Raw genomic sequence first — 26,413 nt, 5'->3', positions numbered from 1 at the left:
CTGATAGTGTTTCGTGAAAGTGTGCAGACTAGACCAGGTAGCCGCCTGACACACCTGCTGAGCCGTAGCCCGGTGCCGCAAAGCCCAGGACGCACCCACGGCTCTGGTAGAATGGGCTTTCAGCCCTGAAGGAATCGGAAGCCCAGAAGAACGGTAGGCTTCAAAAATCGGTTCCTTGATCCACTGAGCCAAGGTTGACTTGGAAGCCTGCGACCCCTTACGCTGGCCAGCGACAAGGACAAAGAGCGCATCAGAACGGCGCAGTGGCGCCGTGCGAGACACGTAGAGCCGGAGTGCTCTCACTAGATCTAACAAGTGCAAATCCTTTTCACATTGGTGAACTGGATGAGGGCAAAATGAAGGTAAGGAGATATCCTGATTGAGATGAAAAGGGGATACCACCTTAGGGAGGAATTCCGGGACCGGACGCAGAACCACCTTATACTGGTGAAAAACCAGGAAGGGGGCTTTGCATGACAGCGCTGCAAGCTCAGACAGACACTCTACGGAGCGATGTAACTGCCACTAGAAAAGCCACCTTCTGCGAAAGACGTGATAGAGAGACATCCCGCAGAGGCTCGAAAGGTGGTTTCTGAAGAGCCCTTAGAACCCTGTTAAGATCCCAGGGTTCCAGCGGCCGCTTGTAAGGTGGGACTATGTGGCAAACTCCCTGCAGGAACGTGCGGACCTGCGGAAGCCTGGCTAGACGCTTTTGAAAAAACACGGAAAGCGCCGATACTTGTCCCTTGAGAGAGCCGAGAGACAAACCCTTGTCCATTCCGGATTGAAGGAAGGAAAGAAAAGTGGGTAAGGCAAACGGCCAGGGGGTAAAACCCTTATCAGAGCACCAGGATAAGAAGATCCTCCAAGCCCTGTGATAGATCTTGGCGGATGTTGGTTTCCTGGCCTGTCTCATAGTGGCAATGACATCTTGAGATAACCATGAGGACGCTAGGAGCCAGGACTCAATGGCCACACAGTCAGGTTGAGGGCCGCAGAATTCAGATGGAAAAATGGCCCTTGAGACAGCAAGTCTGGTAGGTCTGGGAGTGCCCACGGTTGACCCACCGTGAGGTGCCACAGATCCGGGTACCACGACCTCCTCGGCCAGTCTGGAGCGACGAGGATGGCGCGGCGGCAGTCGGACCTGATCTTGCGTAACACTCTGGGCAGCATTGCCAGAGGGGGAAATACATAAGGCAGTTGAAACTGCGACCAATCCTGAACTAATGCGTCCGCCGCCAGAGCTCTGTGATCCTGAGACCGTGCCATGAATGCCGGGACTTTGTTGTTGTGCCGAGACGCCATGAGATCGACGTCCGGCGTCCCCCAGCGGCAACAGATCTCTTGAAACACGTCCGGGTGAAGAGACCATTCCCCTGCGTCCATGCCCTGGCGACTGAGAAAGTCTGCTTCCCAGTTTTCTACGCCCGGGATGTGAACTGCGGAGATGGTGGAGGCTGTGGCCTCCGCCCACAGCAGAATCCGCCGAACTTCTTGGAAGGCTTGACGGCTGCGCGTGCCGCCCTGGTGGTTGATGTACGCGACCGCCGTGGCGTTGTCCGACTGTATGCGGATCTGCCTGCCCTCCAGCCACCGATGGAACGCCTTTAGGGCTAGATACACTGCCCTTATCTCCAGAACATTGATCTGAAGGGAGGACTCTGTCGGAGTCCAGGTTCCTTGAGCCCTGTGGTGGAGAAAAAACGCTCCCCACCCTGACAGACTCGCGTCCGTCGTGACCACAGCCCAGGATGGGGGCAGGAAGGATTTTCCCTTCGACAGAGAAGTGGGAAGAAGCCACCACTGAAGAGAGGTTTTGACTGCCAGAGAAAGAGAGACGTTCCTGTCTAGGAACGTCGACCTCCTGTCCCATTTGCGGAGAATGTCCCATTGGAGTGGACGCAGATGAAACTGCGCAAAGGGGACTGCCTCCATTGCTGCCACCATCTTCCCCAGGAAGTGCATGAGGCGCCTCAAGGGGTGTGACTGGGCCCGAAGGAGAGAGTGCACCCCTGTCTGCAGCGAACGCTGTTTGTCCAGCGGTAGCTTGACTATCGCTGAGAGAGTATGAAACTCCATCCCAAGGTAAGTCAGTGATTGGGTCGGAGTCAATTTTGACTTTGGGAAATTGATGATCCACCCGAACCTCTGGAGAGTCTCCAGAGCAACGGTCAGGCTGTGTTGACATGCCACCCGGGAGGGTGCTTTGACTAGGAGATCGTCTAAGTAAGGGATCACCGAGTGGCCCTGAGAGTGTAGGACCGCCACAACGGATGCCATGACCTTGGTGAAGACCCGTGGAACTGTCGCCAGGCCGAAAGGCAGTGCCACAAACTGAAGGTGTTCGTCCCCAATGGCGAAACGCAGGAAGCGTTGATGCTCTGGTGCGATCGGCACATGGAGATAGGCATCCCTGATGTCGATTGATGCTAGGAAGTCTCCTTGTGACATCGAAGCGATGACAGAGCGGAGGGAGTCCATGCGAAACCGTCTGGTTCTCACGTGTCTGTTGAGCAGTTTGAGGTCCAAAACGGGATGGAATGATCCGTCCTTTTTTGGCACCACAAACAAGTTGGAGTAAAAACCGCGACCACGTTCCTGAAGGGGAACGGGGATCACAACTCCTTCTGTCTTCAGAGTGTTCACCGCCTGAAAAAGTGCATCGGCTCGCTCGGGGGGCGGAGATGTTCTGAAGAAACGAGTCGGAGGACGGGAGCTGAACTCTATCCTGTAACCGTGAGACAGAATGTCTCTCACCCATCGGTCTTGGACATGTGGCCACCAGGCGTCGCAAAAGCGGGAGAGCCTGCCACCGATCGAGGATGCGGTTTGGGGAGGCCGAAAGTCATGAGGAGGCCGCCTTGGAGACGGTGCCTCCGGCGGTCTTTGGAGGACGTGACTTAGACCGCCATGCATAAGAGTTCCTCTGGCCCTTCTGTGGCCTGTTGGACGAGGAGGATTGGGACCTGGCTGAGGGCCGAAAGGACCGAAAGCTCGCTTGAATTTTCCGTTGCTGAGGTCTGTTTGGTTTGGACTGGGGTAAGGACGAGTCCTTTCCCTTGGATTGCTTAATAATTTCATCCAATCGCTCGCCAAACAATCGGTCGCCAGAAAATGGCAAACCGGTTAAGAACTTCTTGGAAGCAGAGTCTGCCTTCCATTCGCGTAGCCACATGGCCCTGCGGACTGCCACCGAATTGGCGGATGCTACCGCTGTACGGCTAGCAGAGTCCAGGACGGCATTCATGGCGTAGGATGAAAATACCGACGCCTGAGAAGTCAAAGACGCAACTTGCGGAGCAGAGGTACGTGTGACCGCATTAATCTCAGACAGACAAGCTGAGATAGCTTGGAGTGCCCACACGGCTGCAAAGGCCGGGGCAAAAGACGCGCCTGTGGCTTCATAGATGGATTTCATTAGGAGCTCTGCCTGTCAGTGGCATCCTTGAGCGATGAACCGTCTGCCACTGATACTACGGATCTAGCCGCCAGTCTAGAGACTGGAGGATCCACCTTGGGACATTGAGCCCAACCCTTGACTACGTCAGAGGGGAAGGGGTAACGTGTGTCATTAAGGCGCTTAGTAAAGCGCTTGTCCGGAAATGCTCTGTGCTTCTGGACAGCATCTCTGAAGTTAGAGTGATCGAAAAAAGCACTCCGTGTACGTTTGGGAAACCTAAACTGGTGTTTCTCCTGCTGTGAAGCCGACTCCTCTATAGGTGGAGTTGGGGGAGAAAGATCTAGCACCTGGTTGATGGACGCTATAAGGTCATTTACTATGGCGTCCCCCTCAGGTGTATCAAGATTGAGAGCAACGTCAGGGTCAGAGCCCTGAGCTGCGACCTCCGCTTCATCCTCCAGAGAGTCCTCAAGCTGAGACTCCGAACAGCGTGATGAAGTCGGGGAAGATTCCCAGCGAGCCCGCTTAACCGGTCCGGGACTGCGGTCCGTGCCGGAGTCCTCCCCGTGAGACCTAGGTGCCACCCCAGGAGCACGCTGCGGCGCAGACCGAGAGGGGCCGGGGGCGATGATCCCGCAGTGCCCGGGGCCTGTGTAAGGGCCGATCTGGGGCACTTATAAATAAGACCTGGGATAGGCTGAAAAGGGTGAGAGGGGTGACCCGGTTAACCAAGTTTACACCTATCTGGGATAACAGTAATCTCCCGGAGATTCAGAAAATGGGGAATATTGAGGAGTGGAGACGCAAGGGTGTAATATACATGCATCAGATATTGGACGGAGGAATTGTGAAATCGTTCCCGCAGTTACAGAGTGAGTTTCAGTTACCGGCGTCCGGCTGGCTCCACTACAGCCAATTAAAACATGCGATTGCAGCCCAAGCGGCTAAACAAAGTGTGGCCATACAGACTGACCTGGTACTGGAGTATGTGTGTAAGGGCGGAGGAAGCACTAAAGGGATCATTTCTGGCACGTATAAAGATATACTACATACCTTTCTGTTAGAATACCCAATTAAAACTAAATCTAAATGGGAGGAGGAAGTTGGGCCGATAACGGAGGAGGTGTGGGAGAGTATCCTGGCGTATGTCCCTAAACTTTCCATGAGCGAACCGGCCAGACTGTCTCACCTATACGTGATTCACCGGGTATATAGGTCTCCCTTACTGATGTTTAAAATGGGGTTGAAAAGGAATTCGGAGTGTCCAAGGTGTCAGGGATCTGACGCAGGTATTTTTCACATGATGTGGTCTTGTCCGAGACTGGTCTCCTTTTGGACTAAGGTTATCCACAAGATAGGAAGAACATATGGGTGTGTTCTCCCCAGGGAACCAGTGATCTGCCTATTGGGATATGTTGAGGAGCTTGGGGTGGTCCTGGATTAAAAAAGACCCCCCGACCAGGGGAGAGTACATTAAAAGGGTGAAGTGTATTCTTCAGCTGGAACGGGGAGTATATGAAAGAAGGGGGAATGTTAAAATGTTTGAGAAGCTCTGGTCTCCTTGGCTGCAATGCGGATAGGACGAGTGATGGACCAGTAAACTGATATGGGACGGGGATAGCCGTCTGAGACCTCTGATGTGTATGTTTTGTTTTATTTGTGTTACTAGTTGTTCCTCCTGCACAACGGGATGGTTCTATACTACAGTTGAAGGGTATTATAAGTGTGTACTATATGGGATGTAGTATCGGGGAGAAGTGTTGCTGCCGGGGTGGGGGAGGGGGCGGGAGGGGGAGTTAAAGGGGTAATAGATGTGATAAATTTAATTTGGATGCCGATTTGTTATTCTGTTGTATGTATTCTGTTTTAATAAAAAAGTATCGGATTTAAAAAAAAAGGGCCGATCTGGACTGCAAGGCTTCTAGTATCTTAGCAGACCATTTGTCCATAGACTGAGCCATGGATTGTGAAAGCGACTCAGAGAGTTTCTCAGCTAAAACTGCAAACTCTGTCCCTGCCACCTGGACAGGGGAAGCCGGCGGTTCTACGTGAGCAGAGGGTCCCACCAGTGCCCGAGGCTCCGGCTGAGCGAGTGCCACAGGGCGCGAGCATTGCTCACAGTGAGGGTAGGTGGAACCTGCAGGTAGCATAGCCGCACAAGAGGTACAGGTTGCAAAATAACCCTGTGTCTTGGCACCCTTGCTCCTTGTGAACGACATGCTGTTGTCTCCTATCCTAGGAGAGTGATCACTGAGGGTATATAGCCAAAAGCAAAACAATGCGGCCGAACAGAGAAAATGTATACATATATATATATGTATACATATATATATATATATATATATATATATATATATATATATATATATATATATATATATATATATATATATATATATATATATATATATATATATATATATATATATATATATATATATATATATATATATATATATACACACATATATATATATATATATACACACATAGATATACATACATACATACATACATACATACATACATACATACATACATACATATATACATACATACATATACATACACACACACACACTTCGGCACCCTAGGGGGACCAGCACCGGGTGACCGGTGTGGCTTACAGACCGCCCAAAGCAGTGTGTGTCCACCAGATTCCCTGCCTTGGGTCTCCCAGAGCTGCAGAGCTTGTTCCAGAAGTCCTCCACCGGCAGAATGTGTTTAAAAAATGGCTGCCGGAGCTCTCAGGGGAGGAGGGAGCCGTGGGCGGCGACTAATAAAGTGCGGGAATCTGGTGCCCCACAGTGATTAGTGAGGGGGGAGGAGGACACCTAAAGTATGCTCCAGCCCTCACTGTCGACGTCAGGTCGACCGTCCTGCCCTTACCCCTGACTGACAGGCCCGGGGGCGGGAGTTATGATACTAGGCCGCATGAAGCCGGGGACTAAATTTAATACCGCGGCCGGCAAACAGACGCGGTAGTCCCGGTCGTCATAAAAATAAAGCAACCGCTGCAGCGTCTGTGACAAAAGCGCTCCATGCACCGTCCCCAAGGGGACACAGAGTACCTTTAGATGCAGGGCCCTGTCCCTGATGATACCAAGTCTCCTGTCCGTCAGATTCCCACAGGGGCTGCGGAGGGAGCCCGGTCCCAGTGAATGGATGACCGGTTAGGATCCCACTTCTCCCAGAGCCTCTAAGGGATGGGGAAGGAAAACGGCATGTGGCTCCAGCCTTTGTACCCGCAATGGGTACCTCAACCTTAGCAGCACCGCCGACTTAGTGGGGTGAGAAGGGAGCATGCCGGGGGCCCTGTGGGGGCCCTCTTTTCTTCCATCCGATACAATCAGCAGCTGCTGCTGACTAAAATGGGAGCTTGAGTGAATGTGTGCCTCCTTCAACACAAAGCATAAAACTGAGGAGCCCGTGAGGTACGGGAGGGTGTATAGGCAGAGGGGAGGGGTTACACTTTTTAAAGTGTAATACTTTGTGTGGCCTCCGGAGGCAGAAGCTATACACCCAATTGTCTGGGTCTCCCAATGGAGCGACAAAGAAATCAAGTGCTTCAGAAGATCTTAATTCTCAAAAGCAAAAAAAAAAAAGTTAACCACAGACAAACCAAGCAGACCAGTGTGAATCCAGGTAATTCCTCTAGTACTTCAATAATAGGTAAGGGTACCAAACACAAAGTTTGGTTCATGAATGATTGGGTCTCTAGTATTCAGTGAGGTCCCTTATAAGACAAGCAAAAAGACTTAGCACACACTTCCAAGTTCATCCTGGAGGATTTTTACCTTCTTATATTTCTTTTTCAATTCTGCCAATGTTTCAAGTTTTAGCTGCTTTCCAGTATTAGGCCTGTAGACAAGGAAAAGTTTCTTTTTGGGGTTGATTTCCTTAACTAAAACAGCAGTTTTCTTATTATTTCTTATCTGCAAATGAACAATATTTAAAATAGTTACAAAAACAGTGTGAAGGAAAAAAAAAAAAAAAAAAGTTAGCAAAAGATAATAAACTGGAACTATACAAAATATTAAAGCAGCCACAAGCTCTCAATGTAACTCAGTCAGAATGATGCTTTCATAGACCGTTGTGACCTCTGGTGTGCTTCATGAAACACTGGAGTTGCCGGCAGGTCACAAATCGAAAGAGAACAACAGGAGTAAAAGACTAAGATGCCGGCAGGAGAGTATAATACAGGGGGCATGGGACTTCCATTTAGGGTACGCTCACACAAGCGTATGAATCGGACGAGTGCAATGAGAGAAAATCTCTCATTGCACCTGGACCAATGTTAGTCAATGAGGCAGAGCAGTCGGTCAGCTTTTTTTTCCATTCCAGATTCAAGATGAGAGAAAAGTCACAACATGCTGTGATTTACTGCCAAGATTTAAGATAGAGCCTTAATGAGTTGGAAATTTAGTTTTGCGCCAGGAATGCTGTACGGTATGGTTTTTTTTTTGTTTTTTTCTTGGAGTTAGGCAGTAATGCTGCATTTGTAACATAGGGCTCCAATTTATGCCACTACATAGTCCTACGTTAGCACATGTCACCCACACACCTCAGCAACAGAGGGCCAGGGATTTTTCAACATTTTAAGCTACTAGACAACACCTTTAACTGCAGATATTGTTGTATATATCTTACCTGTAGTGATAAATAAAACCCATCCTCCGTTCCGGTTTGTTCAGCCCAGATTTTAGTTGCATCCTCCCAAGACATTCCTCTTTCTACACTTATCTGTAAATAGTAGAATATTGATTCGTCAATTACTTCTGTGAGCATTTCCTTACTGTTCAAAAGAACAGTAACTTTATAAAAAAAAAAAATAAAAAAAATTATTAATATATATATATATATATATATATGAAGGGAATTTGTTTACTTACCGTAAATTCCTTTTCTTCTAGCTCCAATTGGGAGACCCAGACAATTGGGTGTATAGGCTATGCCTCCGGAGGCCGCACAAAGTATTACACTTAAAAGTGTTAAGCCCCTCCCCTTCTGCCTATACACCCCCCGTGCTCCCACGGGCTCCTCAGTTTTGGTGCAAAAGCAAGAAGGAGGAAAAAGAATTATAAACTGGTTTAAAGTAACTTCAATCCGAAGGAATATCGGAGAACTGAAACCATTCAACATGAACAACATGTGTACACAAAAAAAAAACAGGGGCGGGCGCTGGGTCTCCCAATTGGAGCTAGAAGAAAAGGAATTTACGGTAAGTAAACAAAATTCCCTTCTTCTTTGTCGCTCCATTGGGAGACCCAGACAATTGGGACGTCCAAAAGCAGTCCCTGGGTGGGTAAAATAATACCTCGTAGGAGAGCCGTAAAACGGCCTCTTCCTACAGGTGGGCAACCGCCGCCTGAAGGACTCGTCTACCTAGGCTGGCAGCCGAAGCATAGGTATGCACCTGATAGTGTTTCGTGAAAGTGTGCAGGCTCGACCAGGTAGCCGCCTGACACCTGCTGAGCCGTAGCCTGGTGCCTCAAAGCCCAGGACGCGCCCACGGCTCTGGTAGAATGGGCCTTCAGCCCTGAGGGAACCGGAAGCCCAGCCGAACGGTAGGCTTCGAGAATTGGCTCCTTGATCCACCGAGCCAAGGTTGATTTGGAAGCCTGTGACCCTTTACGCTGGCCAGCGACAAGGACAAAGAGTGCATCCGAGCGGCGCAGGGGCGCCGTACGAGAAATGTAGAGTCTGAGTGCTCTCACCAGATCTAACAAGTGCAAATCCTTTTCACATTGGTGAACTGGATGAGGACAAAAAGAAGGTAAGGAGATATCCTGATTGAGATGAAAGGGGGATACCACCTTAGGGAGAAATTCCGGAACCGGACGCAGAACCACCTTGTCCTGGTGAAAAACCAGGAAAGGTGCTTTGCATGACAGCGCTGCTAGCTCAGACACTCTCCGAAGTGAAGTGACTGCTACTAGAAAAACCACTTTCTGCGAAAGGCGTGAGAGAGAAATATCTCTCATTGGCTCGAATGGTGGTTTCTGAAGAACTATCAGCACCCTGTTCAGATCCCAGGGTTCTAACGGCCGCTTGTAAGGAGGAACGATGTGACAAACCCCCTGCAGGAACGTGCGTACCTGTGGAAGTCTGGCTAGGCGCTTCTGGAAAAACACAGAGCGCTGAGACTTGTCCCTTAAGGGAGCCGAGCGACAAACCCTTTTCCAGTCCAGATTGAAGGAAGGACAGAAAAGTGGGCAAGGCCAGGGAGAAAAACCCTGAGCAGAGCACCACGACAGGAAAATTTTCCACGTCCTGTGGTAGATCTTGGCGGACGTTGGTTTCCTAGCCTGTCTCATAGTGGCAATGACGTCTTGAGAGAACCCTGAAGACGCTAGGATCCAGGACTCAATGGCCACACAGTCAGGTTGAGGGCCGCAGAATTCAGATGGAAAAACGGCCCTTGAGATAGCAAGTCTGGTCGGTCTGGTAGTGCCCACGGTTGGCAGACCGTGAGATGCCACAGATCCGGGTACCACGACCGCCTCGGCCAGTCTGGAGCGACGAGGATGACGCGGCGGCAGTCGGCCCTGATCTTGCGTAACACTCTGGGCAACAGTGCCAGCGGAGGAAACACATAAGGGACCTGAAACTGCGACCAATCCTGAACTAAGGCGTCTGCCGCCAGAGCTCTGGGATCTTGAGACCGTGCCATGAACGTCGGTACCTTGTTGTTGTGCCGGGACGCCATGAGGTCGACGTCCGGCACCCCCCAGCGGCAACAGATCTCCTGAAACACGTCCGGGTGAAGGGACCATTCCCCTGCGTCCATGCCCTGGCGACTGAGATAATCTGCTTCCCAGTTTTCCACGCCTGGAATGTGAACTGCAGAGATGGTGGAGGCCGTGGCTTCCACCCACATCAAAATCCGCCGGACTTCCTGGAAGGCTTGCCGACTGCGTGTGCCGCCTTGGTGGTTGATGTATGCCACCGCTGTGGAATTGTCCGACTGAATTCGGATCTGCTTGCCTTCCAGCCACTGCTGGAACGCTTTCAGGGCAAGATACACTGCCCGTATTTCCAGAACATTGATCTGAAGCGAGGACTCTTGCTGGGTCCATGTACCCTGAGCCCTGTGGTGGAGAAAAACCGCTCCCCACCCTGACAGACTCGCGTCCGTCGTGACCACCTCCCAGGATGGGGATAGGAAGGATTTCCCCTTCGATAATGAAGTGGGAAGAAGCCACCACCGAAGGGAAGCTTTGGTCGCCTGAGAGAGGGAGACGTTCCTGTCGAGGGACGTCGGCTTCCTGTCCCATTTGCGTAGGATGTCCCATTGAAGAGGACGCAGGTGAAACTGCGCGAAAGGAACTGCCTCCATTGCTGCCACCATCTTCCCCAGGAAGTGCATGAGGCGCCTCAAGGGGTGTGACTGGCCTTGAAGGAGAGATTGTACCCCTGTCTGTAGTGACCGCTGCTTGATCAGCGGAAGCTTCACTATCGCTGAGAGGGTATGAAACTCCATGCCAAGGTATGTGAGCGATTGGGCCGGTGTCAGATTTGACTTTGGAAAATTGATGATCCACCCGAAACTCTGGAGAGTCTCCAGGGTAGCGTCGAGGCTGTGTTGGCATGCCTCTTGAGAGGGTGCCTTGATCAGGAGATCGTCCAAGTAAGGGATCACCGAGTGACCCTGAGAGTGGAGGACCGCTACTACAGTAGCCATAACCTTGGTGAAAACCCGTGGGGCTGTTGCCAGGCCGAACGGCAGTGCCACGAACTGCAGGTGTTCGTTTTCTATGGCGAAGCGCAAGAAGCGCTGGTGCTCTGGAGCAATCGGTACGTGGAGATAAGCATCTTTGATATCGATCGATGCAAGGAAATCTCCTTGGGACATTGAGGCGATGACGGAGCGGAGGGATTCCATCCGGAACCGCCTGGTCTTTACGTGTTTGTTGAGAAGTTTCAGGTCCAGGACAGGACGGAAAGACCCATCCTTCTTTGGGACCACAAACAAGTTGGAGTAAACACCGTGACCCTGTTGCTGAATAGGAACAGGGACCACCACTCCTTCTGCCTTCAGAGTGCCCAGCGCCTGCAGAAGAGCCTCGGCTCGCTCGGGAGGCGGGGATGACCTGAAGAATCGAGTCGGGGGACGAGAGGTGAACTCTATCTTGTAACCGTGAGACAGAATGTCTCTCACCCAACGGTCTTTTACCCGTGGCAGCCAGGCGTCGCAAAAGCGGGAGAGCCTGCCACCGACCGAAGATGCGGAGTGAGGAGGCCGAAAGTCATGAGGAAGCCGCTTTGGTAGCGGCACCTCCGGTGGCCTTTTTAGGACGTGACTTAGACCGCCATGCATCAGAGTTCCTTTGATCTTTCTGAGGCCTTTTGGACGAGGAGAATTGGGACCTGCCCGCGCCCCGAAAGGACCGAAACCTCGACTGCCCCTTCCTCTGTTGGGGTATGTTCGGTTTGGGCTGGGGTAAGGATGTATCCTTTCCCTTGGATTGTTTGATGATTTCATCCAAACGCTCGCCAAACAATCGGTCGCCAGAAATTGGCAAACTGGTTAAGCGCTTTTTGGAAACAGAATCTGCCTTCCATTCCCGTAGCCACAAGGCCCTGCGGAGTACCACCGAATTGGCGGCTGCAACCGCCGTACGGCTCGCAGAGTCCAGGACAGCATTAATAGCGTAAGACGCAAATGCCGACGTCTGAGTGGTTATGGACGCCACCTGTGGCGCGGACGTGCGTGTGGCTGCGTCAATTTGCGCTTGACCTGCTGAGATAGCTTGTAGCGCCCATACGGCTGCGAACGCTGGGGCAAAAGAAGCGCCGATAGCTTCATAGATGGATTTCAACCAGAGCTCCATCTGCCTGTCAGTGGCATCTTTGAGTGAAGCCCCATCTTCCACTGCAAGTATGGATCTAGCTGCCAGTCTGGAGATTGGAGGATCCACTTTGGGACACTGAGCCCAACTTTTGACCACGTCAGGGGGAAAAGGATAACGTGTATCCTTAAGGCGCTTAGAAAAACGCTTATCTGGACAAGCATGGTGATTCTGGACTGCCTCTCTGAAATCAGAGTTGTCCAGAAACATACTCTGTGTACGCTTGGGAAACCTGAAACGGAATTTCTCCTGCTGAGAAGCTGACTCCTCCACCGGAGGAGCTGAGGGAGAAATATCCAACATACGATTGATGGACGCAATAAGGTCGTTCACTATGGCGTCCCCGTCCAGAGTATCAAGATTGAGAGCGGCCTCAGGATCAGAATCCTGATCAGCTGTCTCCGCATCATCAACCAGAGATTCCCCCCCCTCTGAGACCCTGCACAATATGATGATGTCGAGGGAAAATCTAAGCGAGCTCGCTTAGTCGGTCTGGGGCTGGGGTCTGTGTCAGAACCCTCAGCCTGGGATCCATGAGATACCCCGGGAGGACATTGTTGGTCCAGCTGAGGTGGGCCAGGGAACAAAGATTCAACAGAGTCCCTGTGCTGAGATACCGGCCTGGACTGCAAGGCTTCTAGTATCTTAGCCATAGTCTCAGAGAGTTTTGCAAACTCCGTCCCCGTCACCTGAACAGTGTTAGCAGGTGGCTCCCCCTGGGCCCCTCTTAGCAGAGGCTCCGGCTGAGTAAGTGCCACAGGGGCCGAACAGTGCACACAATGAGGGTCAGTGGAACCTGCCGGTAGCGGGGTCGTACATGCGGCGCAGGCAACATAATAAGCCTGTGTTTTGGCACCCCTGCCTTTCGTGGGCGCCATGCTATTATCTTCCCTGAGTAACACAATAGGGTATATAGCCAGAAATCAACTGTGCACCATACAGTGTAAAACATATATACCATAAACATATAATGTTACACTACTGCACAATGGGGCTAGCACCACAGGTGCTGCTTACCACCCGCCTAAAGCGGTTGTGAGGCCACCAGAGTCCCTGCCTGGGTCTCCCAGACTTTGTCCCCCTCTGCTGCGTCCGAGGAGCTGACAGGAATGGCTGCCGGCGTCCTGAGGAGAGGAGGGAGCCGTGGGCGTGACCCAGAAAGTGCGGGAACTGGTGCCCGCACTGTGCACAGTGAGGGGGGTGGAGTATGCAAAGCATGCTCCAGCCCTCAGTGCTGCTCGTTCTGTGCAGCGTCCCGCCCTTCCCCTGCCTGTCAGGGCTGTGGGCGGGAGGAAAGGAAACTAGGCCGCAAAAAGCCGGGGACTCTAGTAATAAACGCGGCCGCCGTAAAAGCGCGGCCGGCGGGAAAGTCCCCGGCGCACTACAAGTCCCAGCCGCGCCGCAGTGTTTCCATGGCCGCGGCGGTCAGTGCGGCAGTCCCTATACATAAACACACTCAGCAACGCTGAGTGTGTAATGGCACATATTAACCCGGTCAGCGCTGTGGTCCCCGGTGCACTAGCACACCCAGCAAAGCTGGAGTGTTGCTGTGCGCGGTCTCCACCGGGATACAGAGTACCTCCAAGTAGCAGGGCCATGTCCCTGAACGATACCCGGCTCCTATCCAGCAGGCTCCACAGGAGTTGTGGATGAAGCGCGGTCTCAGTGCCTGGAGACCGATAGGATCCCACTTCCACCAGAGCCCTAAGGGGGATGGGGAAGGAAAAACAGCATGTGGGCTCCAGCCTCCGTACCCGCAATGGATACCTCAACCTTACAACACCACCGACAAGAGTGGGGTGAGAAGGGAGCATGCTGGGGGCTCTATATGGGCCCACTTTTCTTCCATCTGACATGGTCAGCAGCTGCTGCTGACCAATCTGTGGAGCTGTGCGTGCATGTCTGACCTCCTTCGCACAAAGCAAAAAACTGAGGAGCCCGTGGGAGCACACGGGGTGTATAGGCAGAAGGGGAGGGGCTTAACACTTTTAAGTGTAATACTTTGTGCGGCCTCCGGAGGCATAGCCTATACACCCAATTGTCTGGGTCTCCCAATGGAGCGACAAAGAAATATATTATATATATAATATATATATATAATATAATATAATATATATAATATATATATATATAATATATATATATAATATAATATAATATATAATATATATAATATATATAATATATATAATATATATATATAAATATATATATATAAATATATATATATATATATATATATATATATATATATATATATATATATATATATATATATTATAATATATATATATATATATATATATATATATATATATATATATATATATATATATATATATATATATTATATATATTATATATTATATATATATATATATATATATATATATATAGAGTCAGCCAGGAAGAAGCCAAGTGACTCAGATACTTTAATATTTCACTTTAACAACATTAGACATACCAACAGTCAATGAGGGTTGGACAAAAAAAAACAAAAAACCCAAAAACTCTTGGGCTCCCAAGTCGAAAAATGTTGTTTAAATACTTGTTTGCCAATTTAAATGATATACTTTTTAGATCTGTTAAAATAAAACACTTGTTTAGCTATTTTCTGGGATCTAGATCCCCCCCCCCCATCCCCCATCATTTAGGATATGTGTGCATGCTGCAGATTAAATGCACAGACATTTTCTGCACCAAAAAACACATGCGCTTTTTTTGGGAAATACCTGGAAGGGCTAAACAATGCAGGAAAAACGCACCAACAACGGACATGCTGCAGATTTTTTTTCTGCATCCAAAACTACAAGGAAAAAAAAAAAAAGCAGCAACGTGCGCACAGCACTTCAGAATTCTCATTGACTTTGCTGGTATAAGGATAGACATGCAGATTTGGGTAACAAACTGCACAATAAAATGCACCAAATCTGCAACACAAAAACCTCAATTGTGTGCACACAGCCTCAATCGTTCGATTGAGCAGTTTGAGGATTCAATTTTTTTTTTACTCCGTGACCTGTATTGGTACCATTTTGGGATACAAAGCTTAAAAAAAAATGAAGCTTTGTATGTACAAAGCCCCGGCTACCGCAAAGAGGAACAAAAAAACCCCCAAAACCTTACCGTATACAATTCCACATGACCTGACGTGGAATAACCTGGGGTCAGAAACTTCTTCACTTCTGCTTTTCTAACCTTTTCATCACCAGAACCAAGATCTGTGCAAACAAATAATGCAATTAAGAGTGATATAAAACAATGCAATAAAAAAAAAAAATATATATATTTTCAGATGTAAAGTTTAAGTGGATTAAAAAAAACCTATGTGAGCCCCATTATTCCATTACCTAGAATGCCCATGTCATATCTGCCATTTTTCTTAGCGTTCTGTATAACTGCATTGAGCGTGTCAGAGAAATACTGAAAGAGCGCATTTTGCTGGTGCACTTCCATGCCCAAAATACGATTGAGAAACTTTCCAATGTTGTTGTAATCTGTAAAAATAAATTTTAAACACTTGTTACTTGCGTATAAGCAGTTTCTTAAGATTTGCATGACTTGCTCATTAGTGATCACACTGCAATCATGCCTTCTCCAAACCAAGCACTGTGCAGACATCTGCAGGTTCGTTCGGTGCTGAGGATTAAAAGTGTATAGTGGTAATTCTGCTTTAGGCTACTTTCACACTTGCGTTGAACGGTATCCGTTGCATTGCGTTGTGTAACGGATGCAACGGATGTGTTGCATATAGTGACACAACGGATGCAACGGATGCTGCAAAACAACGCAATTCGTTTTGATTTTTTTTTTTTTTTTTCCCCGGTTTTACCAGCGGCAGACTATAGTGAACGATCAGCTGATCGTTCCCTGCAGCCGGCCGCTGGGTGATCAGCTGATTGCTCCCAGTAGCCGGCCGCCGGGTGATCAGCTGATCGCTCCCGCCCGCCGGGTGATCAGCTGATCGCTCCCGGCTGCCGGGTGATCAGCTGATCGCTCCCTGCAGCCGGCTGCCGGGTGAACAGCTGATCGCTCCCGCCCGCCGGGTGATCAGCTGATCGCTCCCGGCTGCCGGGTGATCAGCTGATCGCTCCCTGCAGCCGGCTGCCGGGTGATCAGCTGATCGCTCCCGCCCGCCGGGTGATCAGCTGATCGCTCCCGGCTGCCGGGTGATCAGCTGATCGCTCCCTGCAGCCGGCTGCCGGGTGATCAGCTGATCGCTCCCGGCCGCCGGGTGATCAGCTGATCGCTCCCTGCAGCCGGCCGCCGGGTGATCAGCTGATCGCTGTCACTTGCCGGCGCCCGGGCATGCCGGCGGGCGGGCGCTCAGCTGAGCGCTGTGACTTGCCGGCGGCCGGGCATGCTGGTGGCCGGTCATTCAGCTGAGCGCTGTCGCTTGCCGACGGCCGGGCGCTCAGCTGAACGTTCGGCCACCGCGAGCCAAAATAAAGTTTGATTTAAAAAAAAAAAAAAAAAAAAAAAAAAAAAAAAAGAGCATGCGCAGTGAAATCCAGAGGATTCCGCTGCTCAAAATAACGTTACATGCTGCGTTCCTCCCGCTGGGCGGAAGCAACGGAGCGTCGCCCAGCGGAAGCAACGCAGCTCCTTTTGGTACAATCCGTCAACCATACAAGTCTATGGGAAACAGCGGAATCCGTTAACGGATTCCGCTGTTTCCCAAAAGGGCGGATTGTAACGGAAGGAAAATAACGCAAGTGTGAAAGTACCCTTAGTCATGCTGTGGACATTGTGTTTTGATAGTCAGTGGGGCTTTCTAGCAGCACACTATTGCAAGCCCTTGAGAGAAGAAATCAGCAGCTGTCCAAATTGGGCTACATTACTGTAATTGTGCAACAATGTTTCTACTATTTAGAGTAAGGCTGGTTTCACACTACGTCTTTTTAACATCCGTTGAAAACGTTTTTTTTAGCGGAAGTACGGATCCTGCTTTTACAGCAAATACCGTATGCAAACGCATATGTTATTTTGCAGGATCCTGCACTGGATGTTTAGGGGCGGGCATTAGAGTCATGTGATCGGGAGTGAGGGGAACTAGACTGGGAGCCGGCTTCTGACAGCTGCAGACGCTGGTAACCAAGGTAAACATCGGCCTTGGATACCCGATATTTATCTTGGTTACGAGTGTCTGCAGCTGCTAGGAGCAGGGCTGCCTGCACGCGTAACCAACGTAAACATCGGGTAACTAAGAGAAGTGGTTACGCGATATTTACCTTGGTTGCGAGTGTCCGTAGCTCTCAGGTGGGGGAGAGGGAGGGAGGGAGGAAGGGGGAAAGACAGATAGAGAGAGAGAGGGTGAGGGAGGGAGGAGAGAGAGACAGATCACGCGAGACTGGTTCTGGGCATGCTCAGTACTTTCTGGGCATGCTCAGTACAAAAGCAGGATCCTGTCTATCAGCACGCCAGCGTTCACCTGCGTTCGCGTGCGTTATAGTGCGGATCCGGTGACTTGCAGTATTTTGACGCAGCTCAAAAACGCTACAAGTAGCGTTTTTGAAACATGTTAAAAAACTGCAAGTCACCGGATCCGCACTATAACGCACGCAAACGCAGGTGAACGCAGGTGGACGCGAGTCCATTGCAAATGCATTGAAATGAAAACGCATTTGCACTGGATCCGTACTTCCGCTAAAATAACGTTTTCAACGGATGTTAAAAAGACGTAGTGTGAAACCAGCCTAAGGCCTAAGACACGGTATGAAAATCAGTGCGAGTGGAGTGCAATATTAAAAAAAAAATAAATAATCGCATTCCACTCAGACCAATATTAGCCCATGTGAGAGCACCCATGAGCTATTTTTTCTCAGCCTAATCGGACCCGAGAAAACAATCGCAGCATGCTGCGATTGTAATGCGATCATTGTATCTCTTGCACCCATTCAGCTGAGGTCGCTCGCACGATCGGACCTCAGCCGCAGAGATACTCGGCTCTGCTGTGCTGCCAGCGTGAGCCAAGTGTCATGCGAGGGGATCGCAGTAATCCCAGTGTGGCCCCAGCCTTAGGGTGCGTGCCCTTGATCAGTGTTTGCAGCGTTTTGGATGTAGAGTTTTCGCTGCGTCCAAAATGCTGCGTTGTACAGTACAAGCATAGTGGATGGGATTTCTAGAAATCCCATGCCCATTGTGCTTTTTTTTTCTGCAGCAAACACTGACCTGCGGTGCGGCATTCCAAGCCGCAGCATGTCAATTGTTTGCTGCGGATTTGCATGCTTCCTCCGTAGGGAGAAGACAAGTGAGACAGCAGTGCACCAAACCCTGATCGTAGGTAGGAGCAGCTACAGTCTCCTGCGGAAGAGACTCGCGGACCCACAGGTCAGGAGCCGCTGCATCCAGGATGCAGAGTCCTGATCGTAGACACATACCCAAACAACAAATTGTCTTATGCAGGAGTTTAGCGAAGCTGCACAACCCTGACAAAAACGGTTAGCTTTTTAGCAACACTGAATGAAGTTCCAGATTCAGTCCACAAAAACATTACTTTACCATACACACTGAATTGTATAAAGCCATCTTAGTCTTGTAAAGACATAGAATCTACTAGAAAATGCATAATTCATACCTTTATCAAGAGTCAAAATCCCAGAGCGATCTTCTACATTTATAAGTCCAACTCCAATCAACCCTTGACGGACATCTAGAATTGGAAATGCAAACGTGTTAGTGTGCGTCCTTGTGTCTTATGATACAAAAGTCCATTCTGGTGGATATTATGCACTTAAAGCAAAAATCAATTTGCATTTCTTAGACGCAATTTACTTCACCTTTAAAGAAATCCCCAGGATAATCTGCAGGGGAAGAAACCAATGGGGAATCCAGGCTTACAATCGACTTCATAACAATTTCCAGAGCGTTCCTGCCGTACTGAGAATACCAAAGAAAGTGGCAGTGAAAAACAGTCTTCAGGAAAACGAGGACAATTTGTAGCTACATAGGACAATTAGGATCATTACCTTGTTATCAAAGTTAAAGCGACTTAAATCCCTAGATTCTGTTGCTCTTCGATCACCATGTGTCAAAGCCCCCTATAAAAAAGCAAAATAATCAATTTCACAGTATTAAACACAAGTTCTTAGAGCTGGCCAGACATCTTCTCATCAGTCGAACTCGATTATTTCAATCAAGTATTGTGTATGGTGGTGACGTTATCTCTTATGACAGTAAACAATGCTATTAAAAAACAAAACTGAATTCAACAGCATTTTTTGTTTCTGCACGAGATCCCCCTCTGTGGAATGACTGTGGGCCAAATAAGAGCTCACTAGTAAAGTCTGCACTCAGTGACTACGTTGCAGGAATAGCATAAGTTTTATTATATGTAAAATGGATCAAAATATAGCAAAATTCATGAGGGACAGACTGGCACTGTGCATAGCCTCACAACAGAAGCATTTATCGCTGACGTGCAACTTACCAAGCTTTCCAATCTCTTGGCAACAATTGAAGCAAATCTTTGTTCTCCAGCTAATTCTGAGATGAGGAAGACATATTCTGGAGCAGTAACTTGATTCGATCTGTGTGTCCTACCTACAACAAGCCAAATTGTATGAAAAAAAAAAATTAAAAAACTAAAAATTAAAAATCGCAAAATGCACTTTTTTTTCTTATTGCATGGAAAGAAAGCCTGTGTATATTTTCCTTATCTAAATCACACTCACCGAACTGCTGAATAGCTCGATCTGCACTCCAGGGTAATTCCAACGTCATATGTACTCTTCTCCTCTGATTCTTAGCTCTGCGATCAGCTTGTAGTGAAATTCCTGAACTGGCAGCTTCTGAGATGATTGCTATATTCTAGAATACAAAAATCTTTATGTAAGTAAACTATACGACTTCTGATTTTTTAAGGACATCCCAAACTGCGAAATGTAGTGAATATTGACTGTACATGTGCAAGGTTTATATTTACTTAGTATAATTTGGTGGCTGCTGGGATAAGAACCGCCATCTAAGTAGAGATGTATTTTACCTATTTTTCAACATAAAGGGGATACAAGAAGGGAATTTTGTTTACTTACCGTAAATTCCTTTTCTTCTAGCTCCTATTGGGAGACTCAGACAATTGGGGTGTATAGCTTCTGCCTCCGGAGGCCACACAAAGTATTACACTTTAAAAAGTGTAACCCCTCCCCTCTGCCTATACACCCTCCCGTGCATCACGGGCTCCTAAGTTTTGGTGCAAAAGCAGGAAGGAGGAAACTTATAAATTGGTCTAAGGTAAATTCAATCCGAAGGATGTTCGGAGAACTGAAACCATGAACCAAAAGAACAATTCAACATGAACAACATGTGTACACAAAAGAACAACAGCCGAAGGGAACAGGGGCGGGTGCTGGGTCTCCCAATAGGAGCTAGAAGAAAAGGAATTTACGGTAAGTAAACAAAATTCCCTTCTTCTTTGTCGCTCCATTGGGAGACCCAGACAATTGGGACGTCCAAAAGCAGCCCTGCAGGAATCGAAAGCCCAGAAGAACGGTAGGCTTCAAGAATCGGTTCCTTGATCCACCGAGCCAAGGTTGACTTGGAAGCCTGCGACCCCTTACGCTGGCCAGCGACAAGGACAAAGAGCGCATCAGAACGGCGCAGGGGCGCCGTGCGAGAAATGTAGAGCCGGAGTGCTCTCACTAGATCTAACAAATGCAACTCCTTTTCACATTGGTGAACTGGATGAGGACAAAAAGAAGGTAAGGAGATATCCTGATTGAGATGAAAAGGGGATACCACCTTAGGGAGAAATTCCGGGACCGGACGCAGAACCACCTTATCCTGGTGAAAAACCAGGAAGGGGGCTTTGCATGACAGCGCTGCCAACTCCGACACTCTACGGAGCGATGTGACTGCCACTAGAAAGACCACCTTCTGCGAAAGACGTGAAAGGGAGACATCCCGCAGTGGCTCGAAAGGTGGTTTCTGAAGAGCCTTTAGAACCCTGTTAAGATCCCATGGTTCCAGCGGCCTCTTGTAAGGTGGGACTATGTGGCAAACTCCCTGCAGGAACGTGCGGACCTGCGGAAGCCTGGCTAGACGCTTTTGAAAAAATACGGATAGCGCCGATACTTGTCCCTTGAGAGAGCCGAGAGACAACCCCTTGTCCATTCCGGATTGAAGCAATGAAAGAAAAGTGGGTAAGGCAAACGGCCAGGGGGTAAAACCCTGATCAGAGCACCAGGATAAGAAGATCCTCCAAGTCCTATTATAGATCTTGGCGGACGTTGGTTTCCTGGCCTGTCTCATAGTGGCAATGACATCTTGAGATAAGCCTGAGGACGCTAGTAGCCAGGACTCAATGGCCACACAGTCAGGTTGAGGGCCGCAGAATTCAGATGGAAAAATGGCCCTTGAGACAGCAAGTCTGGTCGGTCTGGGAGTGCCCACGGTTGACCCACCGTGAGGTGCCACAGATCCGGGTACCACGACCTCCTCGGCCAGTCTGGAGCGACGAGGATGGCGCGGCGGCAGTCGGACTTGAACTTGCGTAACACTCTGGGCAGCATTGCCAGAGGAGGAAATACATAAGGCAGTCGAAACTGCGACCAATCCTGAACTAATGCGTCCGCCGCCAGAGCTCTGTGATCTTGAGACCGTGCCATGAATGCCGGGACCTTGTTGTTGTGCCGAGACGCCATGAGGTCGACGTCCGGCGTCCCCCAGCGGCAACAGATCTCTTGAAACACGTCCGGGTGAAGAGACCATTCCCCTGCGTCCATGCCCTGGCGACTGAGAAAGTCTGCTTCCCAGTTTTCTACGCCCGGGATGTGAACTGCGGAGATGGTGGAGGCTGTGGCCTCCGCCCACAGCAGAATCCGCCGAACTTCTTGGAAGGCTTGACGGCTGGCGTGCCGCCCTGGTGGTTGATGTACGCGACCGCCGTGGCGTTGTCCGACTGTATGCGGATCTGCCTGCTCTCCAGCCACCGATGGAACGCCTTTAGGGCTAGGTACACTGCCCTTATCTCCAGAACATTGATCTGAAGGGAGGACTCTGTCGGAGTCCAGGTTCCCTGAGCCCTGTGGTGGAGAAAAAATGCTCCCCACCCTGACAGACTCGCGTCCGTCGTGACCACAGCCCAGGATGGGGGCAGGAAGGATTTTCCCTTCGACAGAGAAGTGGGAAGAAGCCACCACTGAAGAGAGGTCTTGGCTGCCAGAGAAAGGGAGACGTTCCTGTCTAGGGACGTCGACCTCCTGTCCCATTTGCGGAGAATGTTCCATTGGAGTGGACGCAGATGAAACTGCGCAAAGGGGACTGCCTCCATCGCTGCCACCATCTTCCCCAGGAAGTGCATGAGGCGCCTCAAGGGGTGTGACTGGGCCCGAAGGAGAGAGTGCACCCCAGCTTGCAGCGAACGCTGTTTGTCCAGCGGAAGCTTGACTATCGCTGAGAGAGTATGAAACTCCATCCCAAGGTAAGTCAGTGATTGGGCCGGAGTCAATTTTGACTTTGGGAAATTGATGATCCACCCGAACCTCTGGAGAGTCTCCAGAGCAACGGCCAGGCTGTGTTGACATGCCACCCGGGAGGGTGCCTTGACCAGGAGATCGTCTAAGTAAGGGATCACCGAGTGGCCCTGAGAGTGCAGGACTGCCACAACGGATGCCATGACCTTGGTGAAGACCCGTGGGGCTGTCGCCAGGCCGAAAGGCAGTGCCACAAACTGAAGGTGTTCGTCCCCAATGGCGAAACGCAGGAAGCGTTGATGCTCTGGTGCGATCGGCACATGGAGATAGGCATCCCTGATGTCGATTGATGCTAGGAAGTCTCCTTGTGACATCGAAGCGATGACAGAGCGGAGGGAGTCCATGCGAAACAGTCTGGTTCTCACATGTCTGTTGAGCAATTTGAGGTCCAAAACGGGACGGAATGATCCGTCCTTTTTTGGCACCACGAACAAGTTGGAGTAAAAACCGCGACCACGTTCCTGAAGGGGAACGGGGATCACAACTCCTTCTGTCTTCAGAGTGTTCACCGCCTGAAAAAGTGCATCGGCTCGCTCAGGGGGCGGAGATGTTCTGAAGAAACGAGTCGGAGGACGAGAGCAGAACTCTATCCTGTAACCGTGAGACAGAATGTCTCTCACCCATCGGTCTTGGACATGTTGCCACCAGGCGTTGCCAAAGCGGGAGAGCCTGCCACCGACCGAGGATGCGGTTTGTGGCGGCCGAAAGTCATGAGGAGGCCGCCTTGGAGACGGTGCCTCCGGCGGTCTTTGGAGGACGTGACTTAGACCGCCATGCATAAGAGTTCCTCTGGCTCTTCTGTGGCCTGTTGGACGAGGATGATTGGGATCTGGCTGAGGGCCGAAAGGACCGAAACCTCGCCTGAATTTTCCGTTGCTGAGGTCTTTTTGGCTTGGATTGGGGTAAGGACGAGTCCTTTCCCTTAGATTGCTTAATAATTTCATCCAATTGCTCGCCAAACAATCGGTCGCCAGAAAAAGGCAAACCGGTCAAGAACTTCTTGGAAGCAGAGTCTGCCTTCCATTCGCGTAGCCACATGGCCCTGCGGACTGCTACCGAATTGGCGGATGCTACCGCTGTACGGCTAGCAGAGTCCAGAACGGCGTTCATGGCGTAGGACGAAAAAGCCGACGCCTGAGAAGTCAAAGACGCTACTTGCAGAGCAGAGGTACGTGTGACCGCATTAATCTCAGACAGACAAGCTGAGATAGCTTGGAGTGCCCACACGGCTGCAAAGGCCGGGGCGAAAGACGCGCCTGTGGCTTCAAAGATGGATTTCATTAGGAGCTCTATCTGCCTGTCAGTGGCATCCTTGAGCGATGAACAGTCAGCCACTGCTACTACGGATCTAGCCGCCAGTCTAGAGACTGGAGGATCCACCTTGGGACATTGAGCCCAACCCTTGACTACGTCAGAGGAAAAGGGGTAACGTGTGTCATTAAGGCGCTTAGAAAAGCGCTTGTCCGGAAAAGCTCTGTGCTTCTGGACAGCATCTCTGAAGTTAGAGTGATCGAAAAGAAGGGAATTTTGTTACTTACCGTAAATTCCTTTTCTTCTAGCTCTTATTGGGAGACCCAGACGATTGGGGTATAGCTACTGCCTCCGGAGGCCACACAAAGCAACTACACCAAAAAGTGTAAGGCCCCTCCCCTTCTGGCTATACCCCCCCCGTGGTATCACGGGTTCTCCAGTTTTAGTGCCAAAGCAAGAAGGAGGAAGCCAATAACTGGTTTAAACAAATTAACTCCGAATAACGTCGGAGAACTGAAAAAACCGTTCAACATGAACAACATGTGTACCCGCAAACAACAAAAGAATCCCGAAGGACAACAGGGCGGGTGCTGGGTCTCCCAATAAGAGCTAGAAGAAAAGGAATTTACGGTAAGTAACAAAATTCCCTTCTTCTTCAGCGCTCTATTGGGAGACCCAGACGATTGGGACGTCCAAAAGCTGTCCCTGGGTGGGTAAAGAAATACCTCATGTTAGAGCTGCAAAACAGCCCTCCCCTACGGGGATGTCACTGCCGCCTGCAGGACTCTTCTACCTAAGCTGGCATCCGCCGAAGCATAGGTATGCACCTGATAATGTTTGGTGAAAGTGTGCAGACTCGACCAGGTAGCTGCCTGGCACACCTGTTGAGCCGAAGCCTGGTGTCGTAATGCCCAGGACGCACCCACGGCTCTGGTTGAGTGGGCTTTCAGCCCTGAAGGAACCGGAAGCCCAGCAGAACGGTAGGCTTCCAGAATTGGTTCTTTGATCCATCGAGCAAGGGTGGCTTTAGAAGCCTGCGACCCCTTGCGCTGGCCAGCGACAAGGACAAAAAGTGCATCGGAACGGCGGATGGGCGCCGTGCGAGAAATGTAGATTCTGAGTGCTCTCACCAGATCTAGCAAACGTAAGTCCTTCTCATACCGGTGAACCGGATGAGGACAAAAAGAAGGCAAAGATATATCCTGATTAAGATGAAACGAGGATACGACCTTAGGGAGAAACTCCGGAATGGGGCGCAGCACTACCTTGTCCTGGTGGAACACCAGGAAGGGAGCTTTGGATGACAGAGCTGCCAGCTCAGACACTCGTCGAAGCGATGTGATCGCAACAAGAAACGCCACTTTCTGTGACAGACGAGAAAAGGAAACGTCCTTCAGAGGCTCGAAGGGCGGCTTTTGCAGAGCAACTAGTACTCTGTTAAGATCCCATGGATCTAACGGCCGCTTGTACGGGGGCACAATATGACAGACCCCCTGTAGGAACGTGCGCACCTTAGGAAGACGTGCTAGACGCTTCTGAAAAAACACAGATAGTGCCGAGACTTGCCCTTTAAGGGAGCTGAGCGACAAGCCCTTTTCCAACCCCGATTGCAGGAAGGAAAGAAAAATGGGCAATGCAAATGGCCAAGGGGATACTCTCTGTGCAGAGCACCAGGATAAGAAAATCTTCCACGTTCTGTGGTAGATCTTAGCAGACGTTGACTTCCTAGCTTGTCTCATTGTGGCTACGACTCCTTGAGATAATCCTGCGGACGCTAGGATCCAGGACTCAATGGCCACACAGTCAGGTTCAGGGCCGCAGAATTCTGATGGAAAAACGGCCCTTGGGACAGTAAGTCTGGTCGGTCTGGCAGTGACCACGGTCGGCCGACCGTGAGATGCCACAGATCCGGATACCACGATCTCCTCGGCCAGTCTGGGGCGACGAGTATGACGCGGCTGCAATCGGACCTGATCTTGCGTAACACTCTGGGCAAGAGTGCCAGAGGTGGGAAGACGTAAGGGAGCTGGAACTGCGACCAATCTTGAACCAAGGCGTCTGCCGCCAGAGCTCTTTGATCGCGCGACCTCGCCATGAATGCCGGGACTTTGTTGTTGTGCCGGGACGCCATTAGGTCGACGTCCGGCACTCCCCAGCGGCGACAGATTTCCTGAAACACGTCCGGGTGAAGGGACCATTCCCCTGCGTCCATGCCCCGGCGACTGAGGAAGTCTGCTTCCCAGTTTTCTACGCCCGGGATGTGAACCGCGGATATGGTGGATGCTGTGTCCTCCACCCACATTAGAATGCGCCGGACTTCTTGGAAGGCTTGCCGACTGCGCGTCCCTCCTTGGTGGTTGATGTATGCCACCGCTGTGGAGTTGTCCGACTGGATTCGGATCTGCTTTCCTTCCAGCCACTGTTGGAATGCTAGT

At 50.1% G+C, this 26,413-nt stretch overlaps 1 protein-coding gene across 1 annotated transcript in view; it reads right to left on the bottom strand.

The window, feature by feature from the left end:
* The window catches only part of SBNO1 (strawberry notch homolog 1), a 196,503-nt gene that overhangs the window by 17,315 nt on the left and 152,775 nt on the right, over nucleotides 1-26,413 (bottom strand). The window contains exons 20-28 of the mRNA XM_075322794.1: nucleotides 19,929-20,064; nucleotides 19,685-19,797; nucleotides 19,224-19,295; nucleotides 19,035-19,134; nucleotides 18,833-18,907; nucleotides 15,606-15,752; nucleotides 15,382-15,476; nucleotides 8,054-8,146; nucleotides 7,201-7,338 (exon numbers count right to left, since the gene is read on the bottom strand). Of these exons, the coding sequence (XP_075178909.1) occupies nucleotides 7,201-7,338; nucleotides 8,054-8,146; nucleotides 15,382-15,476; nucleotides 15,606-15,752; nucleotides 18,833-18,907; nucleotides 19,035-19,134; nucleotides 19,224-19,295; nucleotides 19,685-19,797; nucleotides 19,929-20,064 (969 nt within the window). The remainder of the gene's footprint in view (nucleotides 1-7,200; nucleotides 7,339-8,053; nucleotides 8,147-15,381; nucleotides 15,477-15,605; nucleotides 15,753-18,832; nucleotides 18,908-19,034; nucleotides 19,135-19,223; nucleotides 19,296-19,684; nucleotides 19,798-19,928; nucleotides 20,065-26,413) is intronic.

This window comes from Anomaloglossus baeobatrachus, chromosome 1 (assembly GCF_048569485.1).
Source record: "Anomaloglossus baeobatrachus isolate aAnoBae1 chromosome 1, aAnoBae1.hap1, whole genome shotgun sequence".
NCBI lineage: Eukaryota > Metazoa > Chordata > Amphibia > Anura > Aromobatidae > Anomaloglossus > Anomaloglossus baeobatrachus.
This window is presented reverse-complemented; position numbering and strand designations above follow the sequence as displayed.